A 25634-nucleotide genomic window follows, 5' to 3' on the forward strand; every position below is an offset into this window, starting at 1 on the left:
GTGACACTTTTTCTGAGCCAACTTCAGCCCATGTTCTCTCAGCCGTCCGAAAACCATCTCGAGTCTTTTGATGGATTCCTCTTCATTTGGAGCAAATACTAAGACGTCATCGAGGTAGCACAGCAAAGTCAAGAAGTTTTGGTCTCCAAATATGTTCATCATGAGGCGCATAAAGCTGGCCGGGCTATTACACAAGCCTTGTGGTAGCCTGTTGAACTCATGGAGGCCTACTGGTGTAGTGAAGGCTGTAAACTTCTTGTCTTGCTCGTGCATGGGGATGTTATAGAAACCCGACGTTAAGTCCATGGCACTGAACACAGCATTCCCTCCTAGCGCGGCCAAACAGTCAGCTTGGTGGGGTACTGGATGGGCGTCCTTCACTGTGCGTGCGTTAAGCCATCGGTAGTCCACACAGATACGTAGATCGCCATTCTTTTTCCATACGAGTACCAGCGGAGAGGCCCACTCACTTGAAGACTTGCGTATTAGCTCTTTCTCTTCCATCTCAGAGAGGGCTTCTCTCAGCTTCTGGTACTGGCCTGGTGGGACTCGGCGGTATGGTAGTCGGAAGGGGCGGTCATCCGTTAGATGGATTCTGTGGACAAAGTCCTTGGCTTGGCCGCAGTCCAATTTGTCCTTGGAGAACACATCTTCGTACTTCTGTATGAGCTCCACCAGCCGGCTCTTCCAGTAGGGTGATACTTCGCATAAGCTCGTGTCAACTTCACCTAGCCCTAGGCTGTTGAGCCTCTCTTGAAGGGTGGGGCTTCCTGGGGTGCCGTGGACATGGTCAGTGTTCTTCTGGATGCTTTGGCTTTGTGCCTTCAACTCTGTGTCAGGGGCATGGTTCGCACTGAGCTCGAAATCCTCCAGTGCTACACATGGTGAAACATCGGCCAGTTTCATGTTCCTCTTCAGTGTTATAGGCTTGTCACTTGGGTTCACGACTTTTACAGGAACCCATCTGTCGCCAGTCATTGTTGCCACGGTTCTTCCTACCATGATGCTTTTCCTGTGCGACTGGGATTTCGTCGGCTCCACTAGTATGGCACTTCCCACTGAGATGGGAGCATTTCCAGGAAGCTTGCCCCACACTATATGCTCATGACTGGGCAGGAGTGTCACAGCACTAGCGAGCTTCACAGTCCCGATGGTGTCTGGGATACTGTCGCCTTTCCATCTTGTTATGCCTGAGAGCATGCTTAAGAAGTGTTCGATGCTCTGCTCGCCAGAAGAGTCAGCTTTGTTCATCACTCGCCAGTAGCTGGGGTCTCGCTTGAATTGGCGTAGCAGGTGTTTGAGCACATTGGTGCCTATTATCATCTGGTCACGTTGGCCTGGTACGACTAAAGTGGGCACGCTTACTTCATGTCCATAGATGCTCAGTTTCAACTGGTGAATGCACTTGGGCCGCACTTGCACACCGCCACAGCCCACCAGGATAACATCCATGCTGGTTTGAGTGCTCTCTGGTAGTAATCCTGCTTTGTGGAGCTCCTCTTCAGCGTCTTCACTCATCGTACAAGCCATCGAACCACTGTCGAGCAGGGACTGCAGTACAACTTGGTTACTCACTGTCACGTCAGTGTAGAATAGATCGTCTGCCTTCTCGAGCCTGTGTATATTTTGGTAGATGGTGGTACTACCACTCTGAGCAGACTTGCAGCTTTCTTCATACACAGAGCTTAGATCTTCATCTCTGCTGAGGGTCTGACATGACGCACTCACACTTTGCCCTCTGGAGTGTGAGTGAATCAGTTTCCCTGGTTGGGTGTGCGGTTCTCTGGCTGAGCTTGGTGTGGCGAGGCTCTTGTGCAGTCCCTCTTCTGGTGGCCCGGCTCCAGACATCCAAAGCACCTCTTCTCCTTCATGCAGTGCTCACGTGTGATGTGCGTTTTCTCACCACACACACGGCAAGAAAGAGGGCGTGTCCACTGAGTCGGCTGTTGGACTGGTGAAGCTGCTCTAGCCAGGACGCCTTCCAGCATGCTGAGTACCCGCTCTAATGCTCCTGCTTCCGCAGCAGTGACTGCGCTCCCCTTTGTGGGTGTGGGAGGCTCTTGAACACCAGCTCTCCTTGTTGTCAACTCCTCCACCACAGGACTGCAGGTAGCTGCGGCTGCTGTAACTATGTTAGGTCTTTCTGTTTTAGTGGGCCTCTTTCTTGCCGGATGTTCTCTTTGGTGCTCGTCGATGGCCTCTTGTACTTCTTTGGCTGACCATTTGCTGATGGGCTTACACTTGAACACACTGGAGAGGTCAGAGTTGGAGCAGTTCCTGATGAACATCATAGCAATTTCTGCCGACATGTTCTCCATTTTCCCTCCGCTCTTCTGCAGGTGTCTGTCGGCGTGCTCAGCTGCTGTGTTCAGTCGGACCCAGTAGTCCACTGGACTCTCATCTGCGTCTGGACGTGTGGCATAGAAGTCAGCCATCGGCAAGCTGGACATGGGGCAGTCACTGAAGTATCTTCTTAATATGTCGTATATTACTTCGGGATGTGTGACTTGGTCAGAACGACTCTTCAGCCCCACCTTGACGATGTTCTTTGCCCGTCCCGAAAGATGGCTGAGGACTTCATCCACTTGTTCTGCGGTAGGACAGCTTTTTTTGCGTAGATACACATCCACCACATCTATCCACTCTTGGACGGTGTACTTGTCTGTGCCATCCCCTCTATACATCACTGGTTCCTTGGCATCTGTCTTCACCACGACGTTCAGTTGGGACATGTCAAGTGTGGAGGGCGGGGGCCCCAATGACGGGGAAGCTATGGGGGGTGGGGGACTTATTGTGGGGCTAAGTGTTTGATTGGCCAATATGCGACTAACCACAGCATCACCGATCTGGGTACCTAACTCTCCCAGCAGGTCACGTAGCTGTTCGAGGGTGTTACTATTAGTAGCAGCGGGGGTGGAGGATCTGGGGTTCATTATGGGTGTGACACCACCTAACTGCTCTGGGGTGTCACTGTTAGTGGCGGCGGGGGTGGAGGATCTGGGGTTCACTATGGGTGTGACACCACCTAATTGCTCTGGGGTGTCACTATTAGTGGCCGTGGGAGTGGGGAATTTTGGTCTCACTATGGGTGTTGAATTATCCATATTTAGGGCGTTACTATAATTTAGTTGCCTAACCGCCCCATCTGGGTTGCTCACATACGTCATCAACCCTCTACCCCTCCCCATACTGGTAACTGGTGTAACCGACATTGTAGACCAACTGCAATAATACAGTACAATACAGTGTAATCAGTACAGTTAACTGTATAAAATGTGTAAAATAATATTTTCTTTTCTTCCCAAAACAAACTTTTTTTTCTTTGTTCTTTTTTTCCAAATAAACTTATCCAGAGAACACTAAATAACAGTCACCACGATCCCCAATCTTTTTTCTTGAAAAACAAAATAAACAGTCACCACAGTCCACAGACCTTTCTTTTTTTTTCAGCAAAACTAAACACCTTTTTTTTCAATCATCACCAGGATCATCAGGTTATTTTTCTTTCGTTCTTTCCTTTTTAAACCACAAAATAAAACTTTTTCTTTCTTTAAGAACATAAACTTATGACTATTATTAATATTTTCAACAGTCACTGTCCACGCGTTCCTCGGATTCTCCTCGCTCACGGCGCGATACGCTTACTTGCTCACAGCTTAACCTCGGCGATCTGCAGTGGCTGATCTGAAGAATCCGGGTCACGGCACCAGATGTAACAGCCACTATTCTGTGTTGTGTATTTGGATGTTATGTTGTTGGCTGAATGACAGGCACACACCGTTGCTGGGATCACTGGGTTTACTTCACATGTAAAGACAAAAACACGGTGTCACACACCACTTCACGTCTCTCTCTCCACATATCTCGGCAACAAGTTAGTGCAACTGCCATTTTCATTATACAATTCGAATGTACAATACAATATAAAATGGCATATAAAGATAAACAAAATAAAGTGCATTAAAATATAAAAGATACAAAATACATTCACAATTCCCCCACATAAACCCAATTCTCTCTTTTTCTAGTGCAAAATATTAATTTAACATAAACACATTGGGTAAACATACCTTCACATGTAAAGACAAAAACACGGTGTCACACACCACATTACCACATGACCCATATAACTATAACGTGACTCTGAACGGCACACGCCGCGTACTGACTGCGCCCGGACCCAACGTCAGCAAAGGCACAGAGCCACTAGCTAGCGGGAAGCTAACTAGCTTAGCTAAATAAAACATAACAGTCTGAAAACGAAATAAAAACTCTCCACTCTAAGGAGGCAGGATCAATGAGTTCGCTAGCATTTTACAGTGCTCTGTACAGGAGGATAGTGTCATTTTAAGTTAAAGAAAAATATAAATATCTATATCAAACGAGAGAGCAAATGGAGAACGTGACCTACCGGCAACAAGTTAGTGCAACTGCAATTTGCGTCCGGGCGTGTAACACCAAAATACCACCCCAGGGGAACAAAAAGCTAACGTAGTTAAACCAGTAGGGTGGGACCTATTAGAAAGAATAGATTTAGGGGAAGTTCACTAATACAACAGAAATCGGGACAAATAAATAAACAAAATAAAATAAATAAAATAAGCTCGGCTACACCAAACCCCACATAGGTTACGCTAAAACCACCACCGCAAAGCGTCCTACCTGTAGTTGGCCAGTCGGCAGGAAAGTATCGCGGGACTTGACGAGACTTGGTGACCGAGATCACGTTTGAGGCAATTTGATCCCTGGGAGACTCCAGGAAACAGCCTTTGGCGAAATATCACTCTGGTGGTTCTTGAGGGATCAGATTATGACGATATGTGGCGAAAACGGGAATAAAAATAGCTATTTAGATGCAGGAAAGACAGGCTCACACTTGGCCCCAAATCAGCTCCATTTTACAACTGACTTGGACGCTATTGATCTCAAAACAACGCTAGGACGGCCAGAAACGCCGCAGACATCGCTGGGTGAGTGGCCAAATCATAATTATTGCCAGGAGATGGGTCCAGGTTAAAAAAAACGAAATTCTCCTTTAAGATGTACCTGCAGTGGCCTTAGGCGCCAAAAGTGGCGTTAAACAGGGAGGGGGGGAGCTCAGAGCGCTTCGGTCGGCTTTTCTGACCGGACTGGATCGCTCCGTGGAATTGGAGCTTAAAAGGGAAGCTTGTGATGCGTTTACTGCACTTCTCCAATGAGCAGGTAGTGCATAATTTTACACTTAAAAGGCGTGGTTATAATGCTTGAGGCCGCGTGTAGCGCCGACACCAAAATATCGAGTGGGCCGATCCACGCCCACTAATCTGCACTGCACCGGACGCAGTTTATAGGCCGATGCAACGATAGAGACCTACGTCTCCGTGGTGCAACTAAACAAAGACACAACTTTAGTGCCAAACTAACTAGTTTGAACGTAGCAGTTAGTGTGGACTTTACACCCTAACTTAAGACAGAACTTACGTTCAGCTGGTGCAACAGGCTGCTGATCACAAGCCCAACCCGGCCTTAGGAATAGAAGGGAAATTCCGGCCCAACACGACCACAATTATTCAAACATTAGCTCTTAACACGTTCACTGCCAATGACGTGTTGATACATCAAAAAAAATCCAACGGTTGACTGCCAATGACGTGTTGATACGTCAAAAAAAATATATAAATATTGAAGCCACCGAACGTGTACAACCCATTCCACTGACCCACTAAGTGGCGACAGTGCTCTCCAGACTAGAAAAAGCCGAGCCAAAACTGCAGGGGAACGCGCGATGAAACCATTCTCATACTGTAAAATGGATTGGCGAAAACGCTTTCGCTTTCGCGCTGATTGCTGGCGGTGGGGGATTGCAAATTTGCATAATAGATTATGGGTGCAACACACTTTGAAACACGCAGCATAAATAAGACCAGAATCGCAAAAGAAACCCCGTTTCTTGGGGTTTCTCAACTGAAACCCCAAGAAACGAGCGAGCCCATCCTCGCCCAGCGGCCGCCAGCAGACAGGAGCAGCAGCAGCAGCAGCAGCAGAAACGAGCTTGTGACACGCCCGCTGCAGCCAAGAAGAACACACACGGAGGGAGGAGTTTGAAGTAGAGGGGGGTTTCCTGCTGATATGGAGGAAATTACTGTTCAAAACTATTGTTTAGATGTCTGACGTCTTACTGATGCCAAAAATGAATGGTTAAAGTGACTGTTCTATCGAATTTCACAAAAAGCTATTTATCTCAGCTTAAATTTTCTGACGCTGAAACCATGCTGTATTCAAGTGCTAATGCCTACATAACTACTAACTCTACAAACTAACTCTTTTAGACAGAGAAAGCACACATTCTATTAGTTCTTTTGAGATATTTTGTGTTCACAAAATCTTAGCAGAAAAGAATCCTCGGGTCTTGAAAGATGAGCCAGAATCCTCAAAAAAACCCTCTGGCAGAAGCTACCTACAGTAAAAAAAAATGGCTGGCAGTGAATGTGTTAATTGTTCAAACAAATTTAAAAATATTATAGTTCTCAAATCACATCATTCTATCAAAGTACATTTGGAAATTACATTCAAGCTATTGGATCATTGTGTGTTTGTTAACTTTGCCAGTATCTCTACTTTTTTCTTTTATAGCTAGCTTGGCACCTGCTGTTGTTTGATGTGAAGAGTGCCCATTGCAGTTAAAAGAAAAACCACTAGATGGCAGATAGGGCTGTCCCAGCGAGTCGACGTAATCGATGACGTTGACTACGTAATTACGTCGACGCACGCTACGTGCCTCGACGCGTCATAATCGTCACGCAACAAAAATAGTTTGGCTAATGTTAGCGGCTAACTGTTACTTGTCGTTACTTTACATGGCAGTAAAATGCCACTGAATGAGCAAATTGATTTAACTTTTAACCATTTCGATTTCCACTTTCAATACGGACCCCCAGCATTGGTTAGTTGTTAACGTTGTGACTATATTCATAACGTTATAACGTACTCCGGTTTGCGGAGGGCTGAATCTGTGTGTTGCGCAATAGCTACAACCCCTCAGCACTCTGGCTGTAGACCCGAGTTATAAACTGGAAACCGGAGTACGTTATAAACATTATAAATATAGTCACGTTATAAACAACTAACCAATACTGGGGGTCCGTATGGAAAGTGGAAATCGAAATGATTAAAAGTTCAATCAATTTGGTCATTCAGTGGCGTTTTACTGCCATTTAAAGTAACGACAAGTAACAGTTAGCCGCTAACATTAGTGCTTACCCATCAGCGCAGCGTCATTTGACGTCAGCACACTCTTCTAAACAGGTAATGTGCCGCATTCCAGTGGGCATTCCCATGCTTTCACATGGACGCGCATCGCTACGACCAGCGTAGTTAAGACCAGAAGTAATAGCCCTGTTGGTGCAGTAGTCCACTCTAAAGACTGGTCTTAACCGACGTAGGAGTTACGACCAGGCATAGTTAAGACCAGTTGGTGCAAGCCCCAGATGTTGGGTGTGGATGCTACAGACACAGTCTTGTGTCTGGATGATGTGTGACCATCTTACATGGAACATTTTGTCTTTCTCCAAAATTAAGAGCACTATTACTGAAAATTGCACACCATAGTACTGTAAGATCAGGCCCGCTCCAACCCATTACGCAGAGTACGCAGACTGCGTAGGGCATCACGTGACTGAGGGCACAAAAAAAAAAAAAAAAAAAAAAAAATTTTTTTTTTTTTTTTTTTGGTGCCCTCAGTCAGGCCACTCACTGAACAGCAGGCCAGGCGCCGCCTACTGGTTTACTAGTGGTTTTATTACTTTATTCAGGGTGCATCTCATTGTAAAATTGGACTCGGCCCAAATTGGGCTTCAAACGGCCCAAATTGGGCTTCAAGCGGCCCAAATCTGGCTTCAACTGGCCCAAATCTGGCTTCAACTGGCCCAAATCGGGCTTCAGACGGTCCAAATCTGGCTTCAAACAGCCCAAATCTGGCTTCAAACGGCCCAAATTGGGCTTCAAACAGCCCAAATTTTTCGCCGCCGCCCTTCGGACGCCGGCACGCACGTCGGCCTGTATCGGCCTGGCCTGCTTGGTATCTAATGCCCGGCCTGAATTATGATCCCAGTCCGCCCTGCTTGCATGTACAGTTTAACAATCACTTGTTTGCTGACATGTACAGTAATTCTAACAATTGTTTGTTTCCCACATGTAATGAAATGTGAGATACACTAGTATCGTTCATAATTAATGATTTTGCAGTCTTTCGTTTGACAGTTATTGAAAGTTTTACGGGGGGGGGGGGCACCACAGAACAATTACGCTTAGGGCACCCAAATGGCCAGGATCGGCCCTGTGTAAGATGATGATTTTATGTTGGACTGCTGCTAAACTCAGTTGACATTGCACAAGGTTTTTGGTATTCCTCCTGAAAGTGACTTGAATTTAATTTATTCTACTATTTTATTATGAATTGCACTATATTCAGTTTATTTGAGGACAAGCTCTTGCTTTAATTTTATTTGAGAGATTTTATGTTGGACTGTTAAAGAGAATGAGATTGTTAAAAGAGAATGAGATGGTTAAATAAAATACTGAAATTGAGAAGTTTTTGGTTATTTATTTGTTTTGGGTAAATTTATTGTTATATAATCAAAAAATTTAATAAAAAATAAACGTTAGATTAATCGACTAATCGAAAAAATAATCGTTAGGTTAATCGATAAGAAAATAATCGTTTGGGACAGCCCTAATGGCAGAACCCAGAATGGTAGTTGAATTTCCTCACCTGCAACAAGGATTAGGATTTGTTTTGGCAGAAATGGCAGTGTTATTTTTATACTGAGTTATTGTCATTAAATTATAAATATTGAGGTTGTCCAATTCATCTGGCGATTAATAGCATTTTGTGATACTGACTGTAAATCGCTTGATTTACATTCACATTTGATTTAACACAAGTTTAACAAATGAGCCCCGTTGAATCATGAGACTTGTGCCATGATACATAATATATTGTTAGATTCTTGCAACTATACAGGCACCTTATCTGTGCTTGGGAATACAAGAACAAGACATACACAAAGTAACATAAACTTACCCATTATTGCGTCCACCTTTTCTTTATCCAGGGCCTCCTTTGCCTCTCCATCCGCCCTCTTATGTTTCGATTGTCCACCTGAGAAGCAGCAAAATCTTATTCTAACTAAATAAAAATTACACAATCACGCACTTCTCTTTTACAACCTAAACTTTGAGAAAACCAACTGGAGTAAAAATCCATGTAGTTTGAGTAAAATGGTGATCATGTAAATAGCCAAATCAAGTGAAATAAAATTATTTACAGAGCACATTTAAAGCATCAGATGTTGACCAATGAGAAAATGCAATTAAACTAAGTTCATTTAATTAATAAATATAAATGCACTCAGAGTACATGATCGGTAGAATAAAACACTCCTTGTCATTTAAACATATGATAAAGTTGTAAGCTGAAAGGGGGACGGAGTCAAAAGCTGACCTAAAACAATGAGGCCTCTATCTTCCGACAGGCGCTATCCCCTAATAGCGTTTGCGCTAGGGATGTCGATGGTTAACCATTAACCGTTTAACTGCCGACAACGTCATTGGTCGGTTAAAGGAGAATTTCGTTTTTTTTTTACCTGGACCCATCTCCTGGCAATAATTATGATTTGACCACTCACCCAGCGATGTCCACGGCGTTTCTGGCCGTCCTAGCGTTGTTTTGAGATCAATAGCGTCCAAGTCAGTTGTAAAATGGAGCTGATTTGGGGCCAAGTGTGAGCCTGTCTTTCCTGCATCTAAATAGCTATTTTTATTCCCGTTTTCCCCAAATATCGTCATAATGTGATCCCTCAACATCCACCAGAGTGATATTTCGCCCCAGGCCATTTCCTGGAGTCGCACAGGGATCAAATTACCTCAAACGTGATCTCGGTCACCAAGTCTCCTGAAGTCCCGCGATACTTTCCTGCCGACTGGCCAAATACAGGTAGGACGCTTTGCGGTGGTGGTTTTAGCGTAACCTATGTGGGGTTTGGCGTAACCTATGTGGGATTCGAAATAACTAACGTACGGTAGTCAAAAAATCTCCTCTCCTGCCCTGCTGCAGCAGCAGGAGGCTTCTTTATGTAAAGACAGAGGGCATCATGGGCATGCGCGGAAACAACACAGCCAGAGAGTAATCAGTTCCATCGTTTACATGATACGATTTTTCCTTTGATCGGTTTATGAAAAGGTTTAAACTACCCCTCTGCATCCGATTGAAATCTCAATCGGTATGGGCTTGTTTACATTGATTCAGGTGTTTATATGGAACATTTTTAAATCAGTTTGGGCTTTTACACCTATTTCAAGCTCAGTTCTATGGTCCATGTAAAGGTGCCTATTGAAAATGCAGTCATCATGAATTTGATTAATTAAGCTATTTTGTCTGTTGAAAAACAGGCCAACAGCAGGTGTTTTGAACGCAATTCAATGCATTGTCGGTTATCTATTAAACTACCCAATTCCATTAACGTTAATTAAGGCACTGACAAGGTTCTGTGCAGCCTCGACTTGGAGCCTTGCCGCCGCCGAGCGGCGACAGCGAGACTGTGCGTACTCGAACGTAACTCGGCACTTTGGCTGCGGTACACGTCCAAAATACTAAGTGGCTTGTGGTACACTTCTGTCCATTACATATGACGCTATCATGTCGTTTACCAAGAACTTGCAATCATGTCGGTGGGGGGACATTTTATTGTCCCTCTATTTCCAAACTCATTTCGGTGAGCCTGCAGAAGGCTTTGCTAGATTAGGGTCAAGCACTGTTAAATGAGGAAATGGCATTTCCTCATTTGGCCATTGCCCAAGGCAACGGCCAATCACAGCTCTCGTGATGGTCACGTCACGTCCGCATTGACGCCGCAGTCACATTTTCAAGGAGCTGCACGCACCCTCCGCCGAGCTGCGCCAATAGGACGGCCAGCTGCGGCGACCCCCTCGGCGCAGTCAGCGCTTGCGATTTCGCTTGAGCATAATTTGCGCTTTAAATAGGCTACCCACAAGGTAGTTTCGCAGTAGTAGCCAGTCGTAGATAGATGTCTATGTCTGGTGCACAACTCTTGAAAAGAGGTTAAGCCCCCTAAGACCAAAACAAAATGCACGACAGACATTGAATTGTCCAACTACGGACAGCTGAACTTATGTTAACGAGCTGAACTTATGTTAACAGCCCAGCTAATCAGATTTCACCACAGGATTTTTGATGGCAAAACCCGCAAATGCTAACTTGTGATTCAGACCCTCCGTCGCTGCAAGCGTGCTGACGTAAGACGTTGGGTCTGACCACATGAGACTAACCACAAGGTAATGATGCTACAGTACCATTAATGTTTCTATGGCAGCAGATTACAAGTTAGCTGGTTACTGAAGTGAACACCATTCTGACACATATCCGACCAAAACCGATCTGCAATCTGAAGAAAACATTCCGAAATCCAGGTAAACTTCCAAATTAAGGCAATATAAAAAAGTAAAGTAACACAGACACATACACACATTTCTATGACAAATGACATACCTCTCAGATTGCTCTTCAAGAGTGTCTCCATAGAGAACACTCCGACCAGCAGCGTCCTCGCCATGGTGGTGGCAGTGTTGGCCCGGACTGCCGACCACCACACATTTCGGGGGATAAATACCCCTGGGTGAAGTTCCTGTTATTTGGGTGGCAGAACATACAATACAATAATAAATATAATATATAAATAATAAATAAGAACAATATGAAAGAAAGAAATACATTGGATCAACAAAGGACAGAAGAGCCTAAAGGCTCTTTCACACCGGCCTTGAAAGCCGAAAAATGCACGGAAAATAGGATTCGCGCATCCGATGTGAAAGTCGTGAACGCGCTTTGGTGGATAATTGTTTTACGCCTTTTGTCCCGCGACGGTAGGTAGTAACAGCGCCGGGTTACCTGGCAACCCGCCTCCATTTGAAAGGTTGTCGCAGCAAGCCGGAAAAGGTGCGAATGGTCAGCTCATTCATAAAAAATTACAGGGGAAATCACCTCATGTATCAAGAAAGTGCAGGAGTGAAAGTAAAAAAAGTAGCCTATACAATCATGACTGCAGGGACGCCAGGAGGAATGCTCCGTGCGGTTAGGCTTTATGCTCAAACGATGTTGACATTAGGTAAAATTAACGGATATAATAATAAGCTTCAGAGGGCTATAGCTGTCTGTGGCAAGTTGGTCTGATGATATTCCCCCTCGAAATCAGCTCTGTGCATTCCCTTACAAAAACTACTAACGTTAAGTAGTCATGTGCATTTATAGCCTATACTATTCCCCCGACGAACATTATGCAGACTGCAGCTGTTTGATATGCGGGCGGTCGTGTATCGTTTCAATTTTAGTAGGACACCATATCGATCTGCCCGCCCACCATGCGAGTGCGGCGGCGGAGCCCGTTTTGGCGAGTCCGCCCACCATGCGAGTGCACCTATCCTCCCAGCTCAGCGGACTAGGAATGAATGAATGAATGAATGAATATTTTATTTTCGTGTCAGGACAATTACATGACCCATCCCACATGGGATTATCAGACACATCAACATTCAATATTTAACAAAACATAACATTCTGGTATGTTACCCAACCAGAAGCTTTCAGTGCAGCCCAAATTAGAGAATATATATACATGCAGACATAATATGCCTATACATATACATACATATACATTCATACATACCTGCACTGAATACGAAAATAAAACGAAAAAAATAAATAGAAAATAAACTCTACTTTATCAGTTGTACGTCAACCTTCTCCTCCTGTCCCATGCTTTAGAGAGAAATTCAGAGAATGCAAAAATATTATCAAAAAGAAATTCGAGTATTACTCCGTTCTCACTATCTATCATATTTAGCTCAGGAGTATGGACTCTTTTAAACATTGTTTCTCTCAAGTCATGATACAAAGGACAATATAAAATGAAATGAATTTCATTTTCCACCTCATTCAACTCACAATATTCACATATTCTATCCTCCTCAGCTACCCCTCTGTATCTTCCTGTTTCAATATGTAATGGTAGGAGAAGGAGGGAAGTATTGTTGTTGAATGAATTCGTTCATCATACAGTAGCCTAGGCTACACTAACCTATGAAAATATTCATTTGGGCTAGGAGGAGCTGGAAATCCCTCCGCTCGCCTTTCAATCCGGGAGCAGGGGATTTCACCTGAAAGTACACAGCAGCACGGGAATGTGGCCGTGCTGCTTGGCTCTGTGTGAAAGCAATTTCTGTGGTGAGGCTGCCAGGCTTTACGGGCTTCCCGAACTACAATTTTGCGTGATCTGTGTTTGAAAGAGCCTTAAGCCTAAGCAGTAATATTATACCAGTTACTTTGTCAAGTAACTCAAGTTACAAACTGAGTTACATTTTTTATTACTGTTTTTATACTGTTATTACATGAAAGTAATGCAAAAGTAGTGTAATAGGTACCGAGTTACTCTACACAGACAGTAATATTGTAAAGTAACTTATTACTTTCAAATGAACGTAACTATTAATATCTAGTATATTTGAAAGTAACTTGCCCAACACTGGTGGCTAAAGACATCATGGCCCCTATTCTCCCACAGGCCTTCGGCGCTAAAACGGGCCTTAAACGCAAAAAAACGTGCCTTGCGCCTGCCTCGGGAAGATATCAACATGGCTTTAGGCTGCCAAATGCGCTTTAGGTGGAATGGGCGTGGCGCACTCCCTGAATGGGCGAGAATGGGCGTTTCAGCCTAATGATATCTTCCCACCTGGCGTAAATTTAGCGCTTTGCGCTTTTGAAAACCAGGCCTATTCAGTGCGCCAGTTGCGCTGAGCGCTCCTCTGCCTCTCCTCTGTCACCCTTCTCTGTGTCACTCCCTCTCTCTCCTCAGTCTGACAGGCACAATACGACTCTTTCTCTCTGACTCCCTCGCTCAGACAGACACAACACACGTCCCATAGAAAAAATAAGTTGTAAGTTCACTGCCTGGCATGTGGAATGTCCCAGCATGCATTGGACTACTCCATTTCGCTACTAAATAGCAACCAAATGAGCCGAAATAGATATAAAGGTAGATCTAAATAATGTGTAATGGTAACACAACCTGCAATTGTAGAACATTTCAATATTGGACCAAATAAAACATCGAAATGAAAACACCACCCTATGTGAAACATATATGTCATCCTGGGCCTATATATATCCCTCGTCGATTGAAAGTGATTTAGATAAGTGACAGCGTAACGCGCTTCTACTGTCGTGCTATACTGTGATGTCTGCTCCAATAACTTGGCCCTACTTCACATTTAGTTTTACAATAAAAACACATTTCTGCAATGACTTTACATAATGTAGGCTATATTTATGTGCATCATCCTACCTGCAGCAGGGGAGAGAAAACGATATCTCTCTGGACAAACTTTCACCAATCTAATTAATCTCATCATATACTGTAGGGATAGGCTATATTTTTCGAGCTGATGTGTTTAGAACATTCTTTTCACTTTGATCTTGCTATAGTGTAGCGTATTTACATGCTTGCAGTATTTAAACTGCAGTTAGATTGGTTTGAAAAGCATAATAATATGGAATAATAGCCTATATATGGAGACAGACAGACGGGATGAAGGGAGGGGGGGGGGGGAGCAGAGCGCTTGGCTTTGTCTGGTTTTACTGGATTTCTCCGTGGAATTGGAGCTTAAAAGGCAAGCGTGTGACTCTTTACTGCACTTCTCCAATGAGCAGATGGTGCATAATCTTACGCTTAAAAGGCGTGGTTATAATGCTTGAGGCCGCGTGTAGCGCCGACACCAAGATATCGAGTGCGCTGGTCCACACCCACTAATCTGGGCTGCGCCAGGCCCTAAACGCAGTTTCTACGCCGATGCAACGATAGGGCCCCATATCTGTTGATTTTAAAGTGTCGTGCGAGTCAACATTTATTGGGCTTTAGTAGGGGTGGGAATCACCAGATGCCCACGATACAATACTAAAACGATACTTGAGTCACGATACGATAGTATTGCGATATGCTAGTATTGCGATATATTGAATATTGCGATATTTCGAGATATTGTCTAACTCCTTTTCCTACCTCTTCCTTGACCTCACCGGAAGTAAAACATGCAGTGTTTTTTAGTTATGTTTTGTTTTTGCCCCACACATAGGCTACATTATTAAGCTTCTCTGGACTCAATACGCCACTGCAGACCTTGGTCTCTAGTGATTGGTTAAGGAAGATCGAAGCCCGCCCCCTCATAGAAATGCTCTGAAGTGAGTGCAAATCTCAGACAAAGAGGAAATTAGTTTATGAATTGACGATGCAGTCCGAATATCAGGCTAAGCCAGCACTGCACTGGTGTTCACTTTCTATGTTGGAAGTGTTGGTGTTGTGTTGGTCACATATCTCCCTAACTTGAAAGTGTCCACCTATTGTTGACAAACACAGCAAACATCATACGCACATGGTCCAGTGTAGAAGGTGATGGCTGTGGGCTGTTGAGTGGGCTCTGTGATGAGCTCTCCATCCGTTTTTCGATCCTCTCCATCCTTTCAAACAATTCAGGCATTTCTAAAGAAAGTGAAAAACAAAATGAAAGATAAAAATTAATGTTAGTAGAGTTCTCTAATCTTAGTAGAGTTTTCAATGTCAGTCCGAACCTGACGGGTACCGTCGTGTCCCGCTCAGGTTTGGGTCGGCAGTCGGCAGTGGCACAGGCTGAGATTTTATCACAGCACGTGCTCGGGCTGGGAAAAAATAATACAAATATATATATATATATATATATAAGATTAGATATAATATACCGTATATAATATTAGATATAATATACCGTATATAAGATTAGATATAATATACCGTATATAAGATTAGATATAATATACCGTATATAAGATTGGATAGCGGGAGGGTGATGCAAAATTTGTATCCAATCAGAGAAATGTTGTAACGGCTATTTCCCGGAATTTCCCTTCACACCTGACGGATCACATGTGTAAAAATAGCCGCGAAAGAAGCTGTATTTTGGGGGGGGGGGGGGGGGGGGGCGGCAAAACTCAGATGGTGAAATAAGTTTGCTTGTCACACAATAAATCACACTCATTTGACTTAAGAGGGCATGTATGTTGTATCCTTCACATTCACTAACCAGTCTTTGAACTGAAATCTTTGAAGAAGTTGGGATCCCTGTCGGAGAGAAATAGCCTGGTTCGATGTTTATCCGTTCACCTGCGTCGCATTGAAGCACTTTTTACAGACTGGCTTCGTTTGATGTGTCCAGGGGCTTGCCTTCGCTGTCGGCAACGTAAGCAAAATACATCCACATTTCGCTTCGTGCATCTGCTTTCTCTACAAGCGTTGGGCGGCTTGCAAGACTCTCAGAACTAGGGATGGGCATTTCTAGCAAAAACACTATTCGAAATTCGCTGGCCAAAGTCGACTTTTAATCGAAATTCGAAAATAAAAATGTAAAAAAATATAAAAAATGTAAAATAAAAAAAATTGAGAGTGAAATGTTGCATTGTCTCCCCTGATTCTAAGTCTAAGGCTTTAGTAATTAATAGAAAAAGCTTCTGCTGTGGATTTTTAGCTCAAACAAGCATTGCACCAACGGACTAGCCAAATTAAAAGATTTATATATTGATGATAATTTCGCATCATTCGAACAGTTGAGTTTAAAATTTAAAATCCCCAACTTTCAGTTCTATAAATACAGTATTACAGCTTCGTAGTTTTGTATCTTCATGTTCAGTTCATTATCCATCATTACCGCCCAGCTCTCTCCTTGAATCTGTTTTGGAGCTTAGCTCTTACCCCAAAGGGAGTATTGGAAGGATCTATACCTCACTCAACTCTCACAATCTAGAACCCTTGATACATTTAAAAAATCAATGGGAGGAAGAATTAGATACAGATCTTTCTGAGGATGTATGGGAGTCCATATTAGAAAAAATATTCTCCTCTTCAATTTGTTTAAAACATAAAGTCATACAATTCAAGATTGTACATAGACTGCATTGGTCCAGGGCGAGATTGGCCAAATTTACACCAAACATGGATCCTAATTGTGATCGCTGTCAAACAACCCCAGCCACTTTATCACATATGTTTTGGCTTTGCCCAAAATTAGTAGATTTTTGGCATTCCATATTTAAAAAAAATTCTGATATACTGGAAATATCCATTGAACCTCTTGCCATAATTGCAATCTTTGGTGTGGTCCCACATGATCTCTCCCTCAACCAATGCAGTAAAAAGATGATAGCGTTTGGTACACTTCTGGCTAGAAGACTTGTACTCCTTAAATGGAAAGACAAGTTTCCTCCAACTTTCAATCACTGGGTCAGAGATCTTATGTATCATCTAACCCTAGAAAAAATCCGATACGCTACAAGGGGTTGTGCTCTCGACTTTTATACCATCTGGCAGCCAGTCCTGGACCAGGTAGAGAAAATGGACGCTTCAAGCATTTCAAATGTATAGGTTTACCCCCCCCCCTCTCTCATATTTATTTTCATTAATATGTTTTTGTTGTTGTTGTTGTTGTTGTTGTTGTTGTTGTTTTTTTGTTTTTTTTCCCCTTCTTTGTGTCTTTGTGTATTGATATACTGTGATGTATGACATGATGTATGTGGTGTAATAGGCTAGGGGTTCTCGTGGGATGGGTTTTTGTTTAAAAGTGTCAAGTGTATTTAAATCTGTATTTTGTATTTTGTATGATATACAGAAAACGAATAAAAAAACTTTGAAAAAAAAAAAAACAAGCATCGCACCACTGAAGTAAAGAACATGTTACATGACATTGACATTTTCAAAAATAAAAAACAGTTTTGACAATCATGAGTGGTTCATTAAATATTTAGTAGGCTCAGGTCTGAGTGCCAAAGGGGTGCCAAAGTCACCCCCTCTCCCTCTTCATGGGATTTCATCCACCATTCATTTTTCCATAAACCTTGCTTTAAATGCTTATAAAAATTGTTTTACTTGCTCAAACCAAGCGATTCGACTATACTTAGAATCAGGGGAGACAATGCAACATTTCACTCACAAAAAAAATATATATATAAAAAAAAAAATCTTTTTCGAATTTCGACTTTCAATAATAAAAGTCGACCTTGAGTATAACAACGATTATTCGAAAATTCCAAATTCGATGCCCATCCCTACTCAGAACAAGCCGCTGCCATTTTCGCTGTGTCTGTCCCTGTCGGGGCTGCTGATTGAGGAGGACTGAAGGACTGGCCAGAGAGCGAGCAGAGAGGGGAGGGGGGGAAATCGGCACGCCCACACATGAAGCAGACATACCGCTCTTATCACAAGGTTAGATGGTCAAATGTCCGCGATGACGGGGGCGCGCTTATACCGGAAAACAACTTTCACACATGAAGGTATTACACCGCTTTCTGGTCATTTCCCGGTTGTTAGGATGATGTCATCATTCCTACTATGTCATAGATCACTGATGTCACAGACGGTGATGATGTCATGATTCATAAGTGTCTTAAATCATGCCTCTCGGATGGTCTCACTGATGATGTCATAACACAAGGTGATGTCATATTCGGGACCTATAAAGGTTTGCTCTGCAAGTCCTCTGTAGTTGTTCATAGACTAACCTCGCGACAACTTTCTGCACAGTTTCCATCTTCGAACTTGCAGACTCAGCTATCAAGTGCTACAGCGTTCCTAGTTATCGAGACTTCAGTTTACCAAGTGTTGTCTTGGACATTAAGTATCCGCACAGAGAATATGTCTAGCTAATTCTAGCTGACACAACAGTAGCAAATTACAGAATAAAGAAAACACATTGAACAATAGATAGAGAAATATAGAAAATATAGAAATATAGGAGAGAGCAGAGGAGAGAGCAGGAGAAGGGAGGAGAGCAGGGGGAATGTGAGAGAGGTGATGGGGTGGGGAGGGAATGGGAAATGTTGGAGAGTATAGGAGGTGGGGAAGGAGCAAGAGGAGAGAGCAGGAGAGGGGAAGGGGGGGGAGCTGGGGGGTGTGGGGGAGAAGAGAGCAGGGGGAGGGAGGAGGTGGGGAGAGAATGGGAAATGTGAGCGTATGGAAGAGTATGGGAGTATAGAGAGAGTATGGGAGACTATATGGAGAGAACAGGGAAAGGAGGGCTAGCTGACACAACAGTAACAAATTACAGTAGTAATAATAACACATCGAACAATTACAGTATATGATAGAGAAATATAGACACATTTTGCAAACGGACATATGTGACACCAGCTGGTGTTTTGACCCTCAATTAGGCCTAGGGCATTTTTCTGATTTTTACAGATTCTGAAATGGCAGACTGTAAGCTTTCAAATGATGTGTCACACATTGTAATCTGAAAAAAATTGAAGGAGATATGCTTATTTGATTGTTCACAATCTGGGAAGGTCTGGGGAGAAGAAACCTGAGAAAACCCCTCTCAAAGATTGTGAACTTTTCACACCTGGATGAGCCAGGCAGGGGGGAGTTAACAATGGCTCCTCATTTACATTGACCACTCCCAAACCATTAAGCAGTCAGTCTCTGTCACTAAGAATGACAGATGAGAGAGAGAGAGAGTGCACACAACTGTGGGTAATTTATTTTCACTATTATTCCACTATTATTCCATCCATAAGTAACAGAATAATAGATGGTCATGGGTGTCATACATTTCTGTATTAAAATATCTAAAAGCAAAAATGGGGGTCTGCGGTCTATTTTTAGGTGAAGTTTTGATGTGAAAGTTTGAGAACTATTGACCTTTTCCTTAAAGTTGTAAGCAGAAAACATATACCATTCAGTCAGTGAAAATGTGAAAATAAACTACAAAAATATTATCCTAAAAAGGCATTTATTATAACAAAAGGCATTTAATATAAAACCAATATTCAGTAATACCAGAGATGCTCACAGGTCATTTTTTGCAAGTCAAAGTCAAGTTTCAAGTCTTTGGTCACAAGTCCAAGTCAAGTCTCAGGTCTTTGGTCACAAGTCCAAGTCAAGTCTCAAGTATCTTATGGATGAGCGTTCTATCATCTGCTGCATGCCATCTGGTCTGCTTAGAACACTGCATAGCTAAAACTAAGGAATTCAAAGCATGTACTGTATTATCCTCACTCCTTTATCTATTAGCATACATTATCAGCATTGATTGGATGACATCAGTATAGATTTCCTTAATGTTAATGCACCAAAAAAAAAGAAAAAAAAAAAGTAAAAAGTAAAAAAATTTACAAACGACAGAACACGACAGGAAGTGCCTTGCTATCCAGGTCGGTTTCGTATGACATTCTTAACTAAACCACCAGTCCTACTTAACTAAAAGTTAAGTAAAAAAATATCAAAAGAACTTTGACTTCAAAAGCTCAAAAACGTTTGTGGCATTGCCAAACCCCCCCGGAGCAGGGCTGGGTCTTGAATGCTGGTTTTTTCAGGCTGGCTAGCGAGGCCTCCCAGCCTGTAGACATGCAGGTGGAGGGCATGTGATGTCTTGTGCTTCATCAGAACAGAATTCTCTGATCTTCTCAAAAAGATACTTCTGCCTGGCCATGTCCAGTCCAGGCGGAGTCTGTACAGGAAGAGGCTTTAATGGCGGACGGGCATCTACGTTGCGTAGCAGCTGAAACTCCACTGGTTCTGCTTCACAGTGTTTTCTGGCGACAACCACACCAGGCCTCTGCGCATCAAAGCTGTAAAAGAAAGAAATGGCACATTTAAAATCTTAATAAAATAAAATAAAATAAAATAAAATAAAATAAAATAAAATAAAATAAAATAAAATGGGAATGATAATTACCTGAAGTGCTGGTAACTCTTTATGTGTGGCAGTTTTCTGAAGTATTGTGTCAGGTGTTCTTGCCAGTCGTAGGTTTTAAAACACACAGTGCCGTTCTCATGTCCGACAAGCTGGGGGATGTTCACATGTGCCACAGGAGAGCTGTCAGTCACAACCTTTTCGATGTCGGCCAAAGTGCACACTTTGCGCTTCCTGAAACACTGCTTGACCAGTCCAAAACACCAGTCGGGGCCAAACTTGGTGTGGCCTACAATCAGGAAGTGAATGCTCAGCTTTAAGTGTTGTTTGTGCATCGTTCTCCATGCGGCGTACCAAAGAACAAAGTTATTTTTGTTCTGCCCACTGCAGTTGTCACAGTGAAGGTCCACATCTTCTTCTCCAACTCCATATTTCTTGAAAAAATGATGCAGGTAATTGATGACTGCATTGCTTCCCTTGCCTGATGCCATGCCCTCATCAATCAGGTAATTCACTTGCTTAGGCATGCCTTCACAGTGGACACCAAAAAGGCCACACTTGCGTGGAGTCAAAAAATAGACAGGCCCAGGCTGTTGCGGGTCAGCCGGATAGTGCACCTGAGAGACGGAGAGATAGGAAAAAGATGAAATACAAACTGTAATCTGTGTGTGTGTGTGTGTGTGTGTGTGTGTGTGTGTGTGTGTGTGAGAGAGAGGTGTGATAAGATAAATATGTATTCTCACCTGTTGTGCAAAATCAAAACTGTAGTGCATGGTGATCGGCCTGGTTGCAGGTTTGTTCTTCCCAAATGACAGCTGCAACTCGTCACAGGTCTTTCTACAGGCGGCAGTCATCTCTTGATAAAGTTTTCGCTCCCTTGCAACAGAGTCGAGATGCACTTGCTGCTTCTTGACACTGTCAGATTTCAACTCATCTGGTTTGTTGATGCTCTGGATGATTCGGTCGTTGTTTTGTTGGCACTGCCAGCAGAGATCCGTTTTAGGCTTGGTGCTTGCAATGTGAGGGACCAGTGACTTCCACAGCCTTGTGAAGCTGCACTCGCCAACCGCACGCTGCCCTGCAAAGACAATGTTTTTATGAGCATCACTGTACTTTACTTATCAAAAACAGATCACATAGAATAGCCTAATGGTTAAAGACACACACACACACACACACACACACACACACACACACATTCATGTCGCATGTTTTATTGGGTCAGAGGTTTGGAATGGAGAAGGCTGCGGAATGTTTGCATAACTATGACAATAGAAGTGTGTGTGTGTGTGTGTGTGTGTGAGAGAGAGACTAATACAAACTTACCAAGCTGTTCCATAGCATCTTTGTACAGGCGCCAGACTGAAGCTTTAGAGGCAGAAGTTGGCAGAAGCTTAGCACTAAAGTCTCTATGCGCGGCATGACGACCGGGCAAAGGAATAGCGTGGTCCTCTGCATAGTTTGCTATGAATGTAACGACTCTTTTGATGTCATCATAGCCGAGGTAATTCTTGTTTGTGCGTGGTTGTGTCTTCCTCTGCCGTGGGACCAATCCATTCTCTTTGTAGGATTTGATAAGGGCTTTCAGAAGCTTTGTGCTGATGCTGGAATAAACAAAATAAAACATTAATAATCAGATTTATATTTTTTGAAACAGTCTTTATCCTGACATTATAGCCTAAGCTAGTTTGCAATGTTTGTCCCTTGCTTAGGCTATAAATGTCACGATATATAACAAAGACTGTTTCAAAACTTTCAATCTGTTTCAATAAACTCTTTCAATAAACTAAATCTTGTTTGTTTGCAAGGTTAGAATAACACTAGCGACTATCAGCTTACAAAGAGTATTTAATGCAAGAGTCGGAATTTCAGTCCTGAAAAACAATAGCGCGAACGCCATTTTGGCGCGCAACAAACAAAGACGACCCAACATGGCGGGTCTGCACGTTTGCACACATAGGTTGCCGCCATTTTGACAATGACCAACAATGCCATGAAGATGGCAGCTCTACACGCTTCTCTTGCAACATACTATCTTTGTACTGTAAACATGGGCACGCTCTCACAGACACACAGACAGACAGACACACACACACACACACACACACACACGAGTTAAGATAGATATGAAACTCACCCAAACGCAAAGCAGAAGGTCTCACGGCAAACAACAGTCGCCTTAACCATGTATTGCGTTCGGTTCTTTTGTCGCTTTTTATTCACTTGCTTTGTGGCTTGAGTCATGTCAGAATCATTCGTCAAAGCGTGATACACAGCCATAATAGCGATATCTCTACATTCTGGCGACATAGCAGAGTAATCCAGCCTCGTGTTGTAAATGACGTTGTCACAAAGTTTCTTACTGCAGGAGATTGGCTGGTGAATAGAGTTCTCTTTACGCCTGGCCTGGCATTTGCAGTCAAAGTTCCGTATTTTCTCGATTTCCTGATCATAATCTGTGTCCACGGTTATGGGATCCACTGATGTTAAAATCGCTTGCACGCTTTCAATGACTGCGCTGTCGGGCATGATCTCCGCCTCGTCTGGGTCTGGATCTGCCACCACGTCTTCAGGAAAATATTCTTCATCGTCCTCATCGTCGCTTTCATCAGCGCCCTGTGTGCCGCCGGTCATGTAATCCAGGACATACGAATTCATCAATTCTTCACTGTCCATTCCACCTGGAATGGTGAATTTGTTGAGGAGAGCAGCAACGGCAGAATCATTTTTCTTCATTTTCGCCTGGTGCTTGTCCATCTTGTCTCAGTCTCAGTCAGCTGTTGAATGTTGATGTTGTGTACAGCTCAGGTGGCTACTGAATATTTATGCTGGTGCGCGTCCTATCGCGCGCCGTGATTGGCGGATAGAAACAAAGGCCGGCCGACACCCAATCGATACTACTTATGCAAATCCAAGACACAGCCTGGCTCACTCCCGTCTCCTTGACAAAACAGGGACTTTTATTTTACAAAATTAACGCATTTAATGACCCCAAAACGTCTTCATTTTATATGGAATGGATAGTTCAAATAATATATTTTGTACTATTGGGAAAAAGAAAAAAAAACATTTTTTCAAGAAAATACTTTTGACGCTCTGCTGTGAAGAACGGCCACGGCCGAATTACGGTCCCTCTCGCCAGCTGGTGTCACATATGTCGATTTCTTAGCAACCAAACTATGCTTAATTTAATTGGCTGCAAGCCTTTAGTAGTGAGTCCCTTTGCCAAATAAACACATGTTCACATATAGAGCTTATGGGTGCCTCGCTTTAGGGGAGAATGGGTGCCATGCTTTAAATAGTGGCGGAATAGTGGGAGGGGATAGAATGGGTGCCATGCTTTGGAGTAGAATGGGTACTATGCTTTAGAATAGTGGGGGAAGGGGGGAAGAGGAGAGAGCAGGAGAGGGGAGGAGGGAGGGAGAGCGGGGGGATGTGGGGGAGGGGAGGCAGTGCCGACAGCCTGCAATGCCGATAGCCCACAAGCAGAACCAGCTGAGCGAGGCGGCGTGCAGCGTGTCGGTGGACTGGCTGGAGCCTGGAGCTAACCTCTCCCAGCCCCCACGCCTAAACCTAACCCACCCCTCATGCCTAAACCTAACCTCTCCCAGCCCTCATGCCTAAACCTAACCTCTCCCAGCCCCCACGCCTAAACCTAACCTCTCCCAGTCCCCACGCCTAAACCCAACCTTCCCCAGACCCTAACCCTAAACTTAACCTCTCCCACCCCCCCCCGCCTAAACCTAACCTCCCCAAGACCCTAATCCTAAACCTAACCTCTCCCACCCCCCACGTCGAAACCTAACGTCAGACGCTTGACGGGTTGGGAGTGAGAAATGTGTTGGGCTGTCGGCACTGCGGGTGGTCGGCATAGTGAGCGGACGCCAATCCAACGCTGCCATCGCTGAGTCTCTACAAGTTACGGTTGCGGAGATACATCCGCCCTGCAAGCAGGACTAGAGGAGAGAGATAGAGGACAGCGGGGGGTTGGGGTTACATTACATTACATCATTTGATGCTTTTATCCAAAGAGACTTACAATAACACATGTTTTGTCAACAATAGAAAAATCAACTATGCAGCACAATCTATGACAGCCACAACTTCTGAAGGAATAGAGTGGTAAAGTGTTTTTGTTTTGTTTTTTAGAGAGAGAGAGAGAGAGAGAGAAAGAGAGAAAGATGTTAGTTCAAGAAGGGCCCATATGGAGCCTGAAAAGGTGTGTTTTTAGTCTTTCCCGAAAGATTGGCAGCGATTTGGACGTTCTGACCGAAGGGGGGAGCTCGTTCCACCATTGAGATGCCAGGGACGAGAAGAGTCACGACCGGGATGAGCGACTTTTCAGCCCATGTAGCGGAGGAGGATTGACCGGTCATACAAGTATGGTTGGTGCAGGGAATTTACGGCAATATCGAGATTATACAGTGGTAGACGGATCAATAAGCATCTTTTACCGCAACGTGGCGTTACTTCTGTTTGCCGTTAGTATGTGGTATCAAAGTGGGACACAAGGGGGCGGCAGCGCACAACTACCTACAGTAGGCTACAGTATATGCAGCGCACAGCGCACACACACACTGACACACACAGCACAGCGGTGATCAGAGAGAGACAGACAGAGAGAGAAATGTTATGAGCCAGTAGGCTCATGTATTTATTTATTTAGTTATTTATTCCCTTAAAGCAATAACCTATAATAGACGAGAAGTCTGTGATCAGAGAGAGACAGACAGAGAGAGAAATGTTTTTAATTAGTCTTCAGTCAGTTCCATGAGTCTCTACTCTCTTTTTTCATGGTCCGACTATCCCAAAATGCATGTGTGTGTGTGTGTGTGTGTGTGTGTGACTACAGTAAATAAATTAAGTAACCGACC

The 25634-nt window shown here is 43.6% G+C and overlaps 1 protein-coding gene across 1 annotated transcript; it reads right to left on the minus strand.

The window, feature by feature from the left end:
* Positions 1-20280: 20280 nt before the first annotated feature.
* LOC310795407 (uncharacterized protein) lies at positions 20281-21252 on the minus strand. Its single transcript, XM_083657435.1, has 2 exons — positions 20803-21252; positions 20281-20695 (listed from the first exon to the last, which is right to left on the minus strand). Exons 1-2 carry the CDS (start codon positions 21249-21251, stop codon positions 20446-20448), a joined length of 699 nt encoding a protein of 232 aa, XP_083513561.1. The 5' UTR covers position 21252; the 3' UTR covers positions 20281-20445.
* Positions 21253-25634: the final 4382 nt, after the last annotated feature.

Source organism: Poromitra crassiceps (assembly GCF_964638095.1).
Source record: "Poromitra crassiceps genome assembly, chromosome: 21".
Classification (NCBI taxonomy): domain Eukaryota; kingdom Metazoa; phylum Chordata; class Actinopteri; order Beryciformes; family Melamphaidae; genus Poromitra; species Poromitra crassiceps.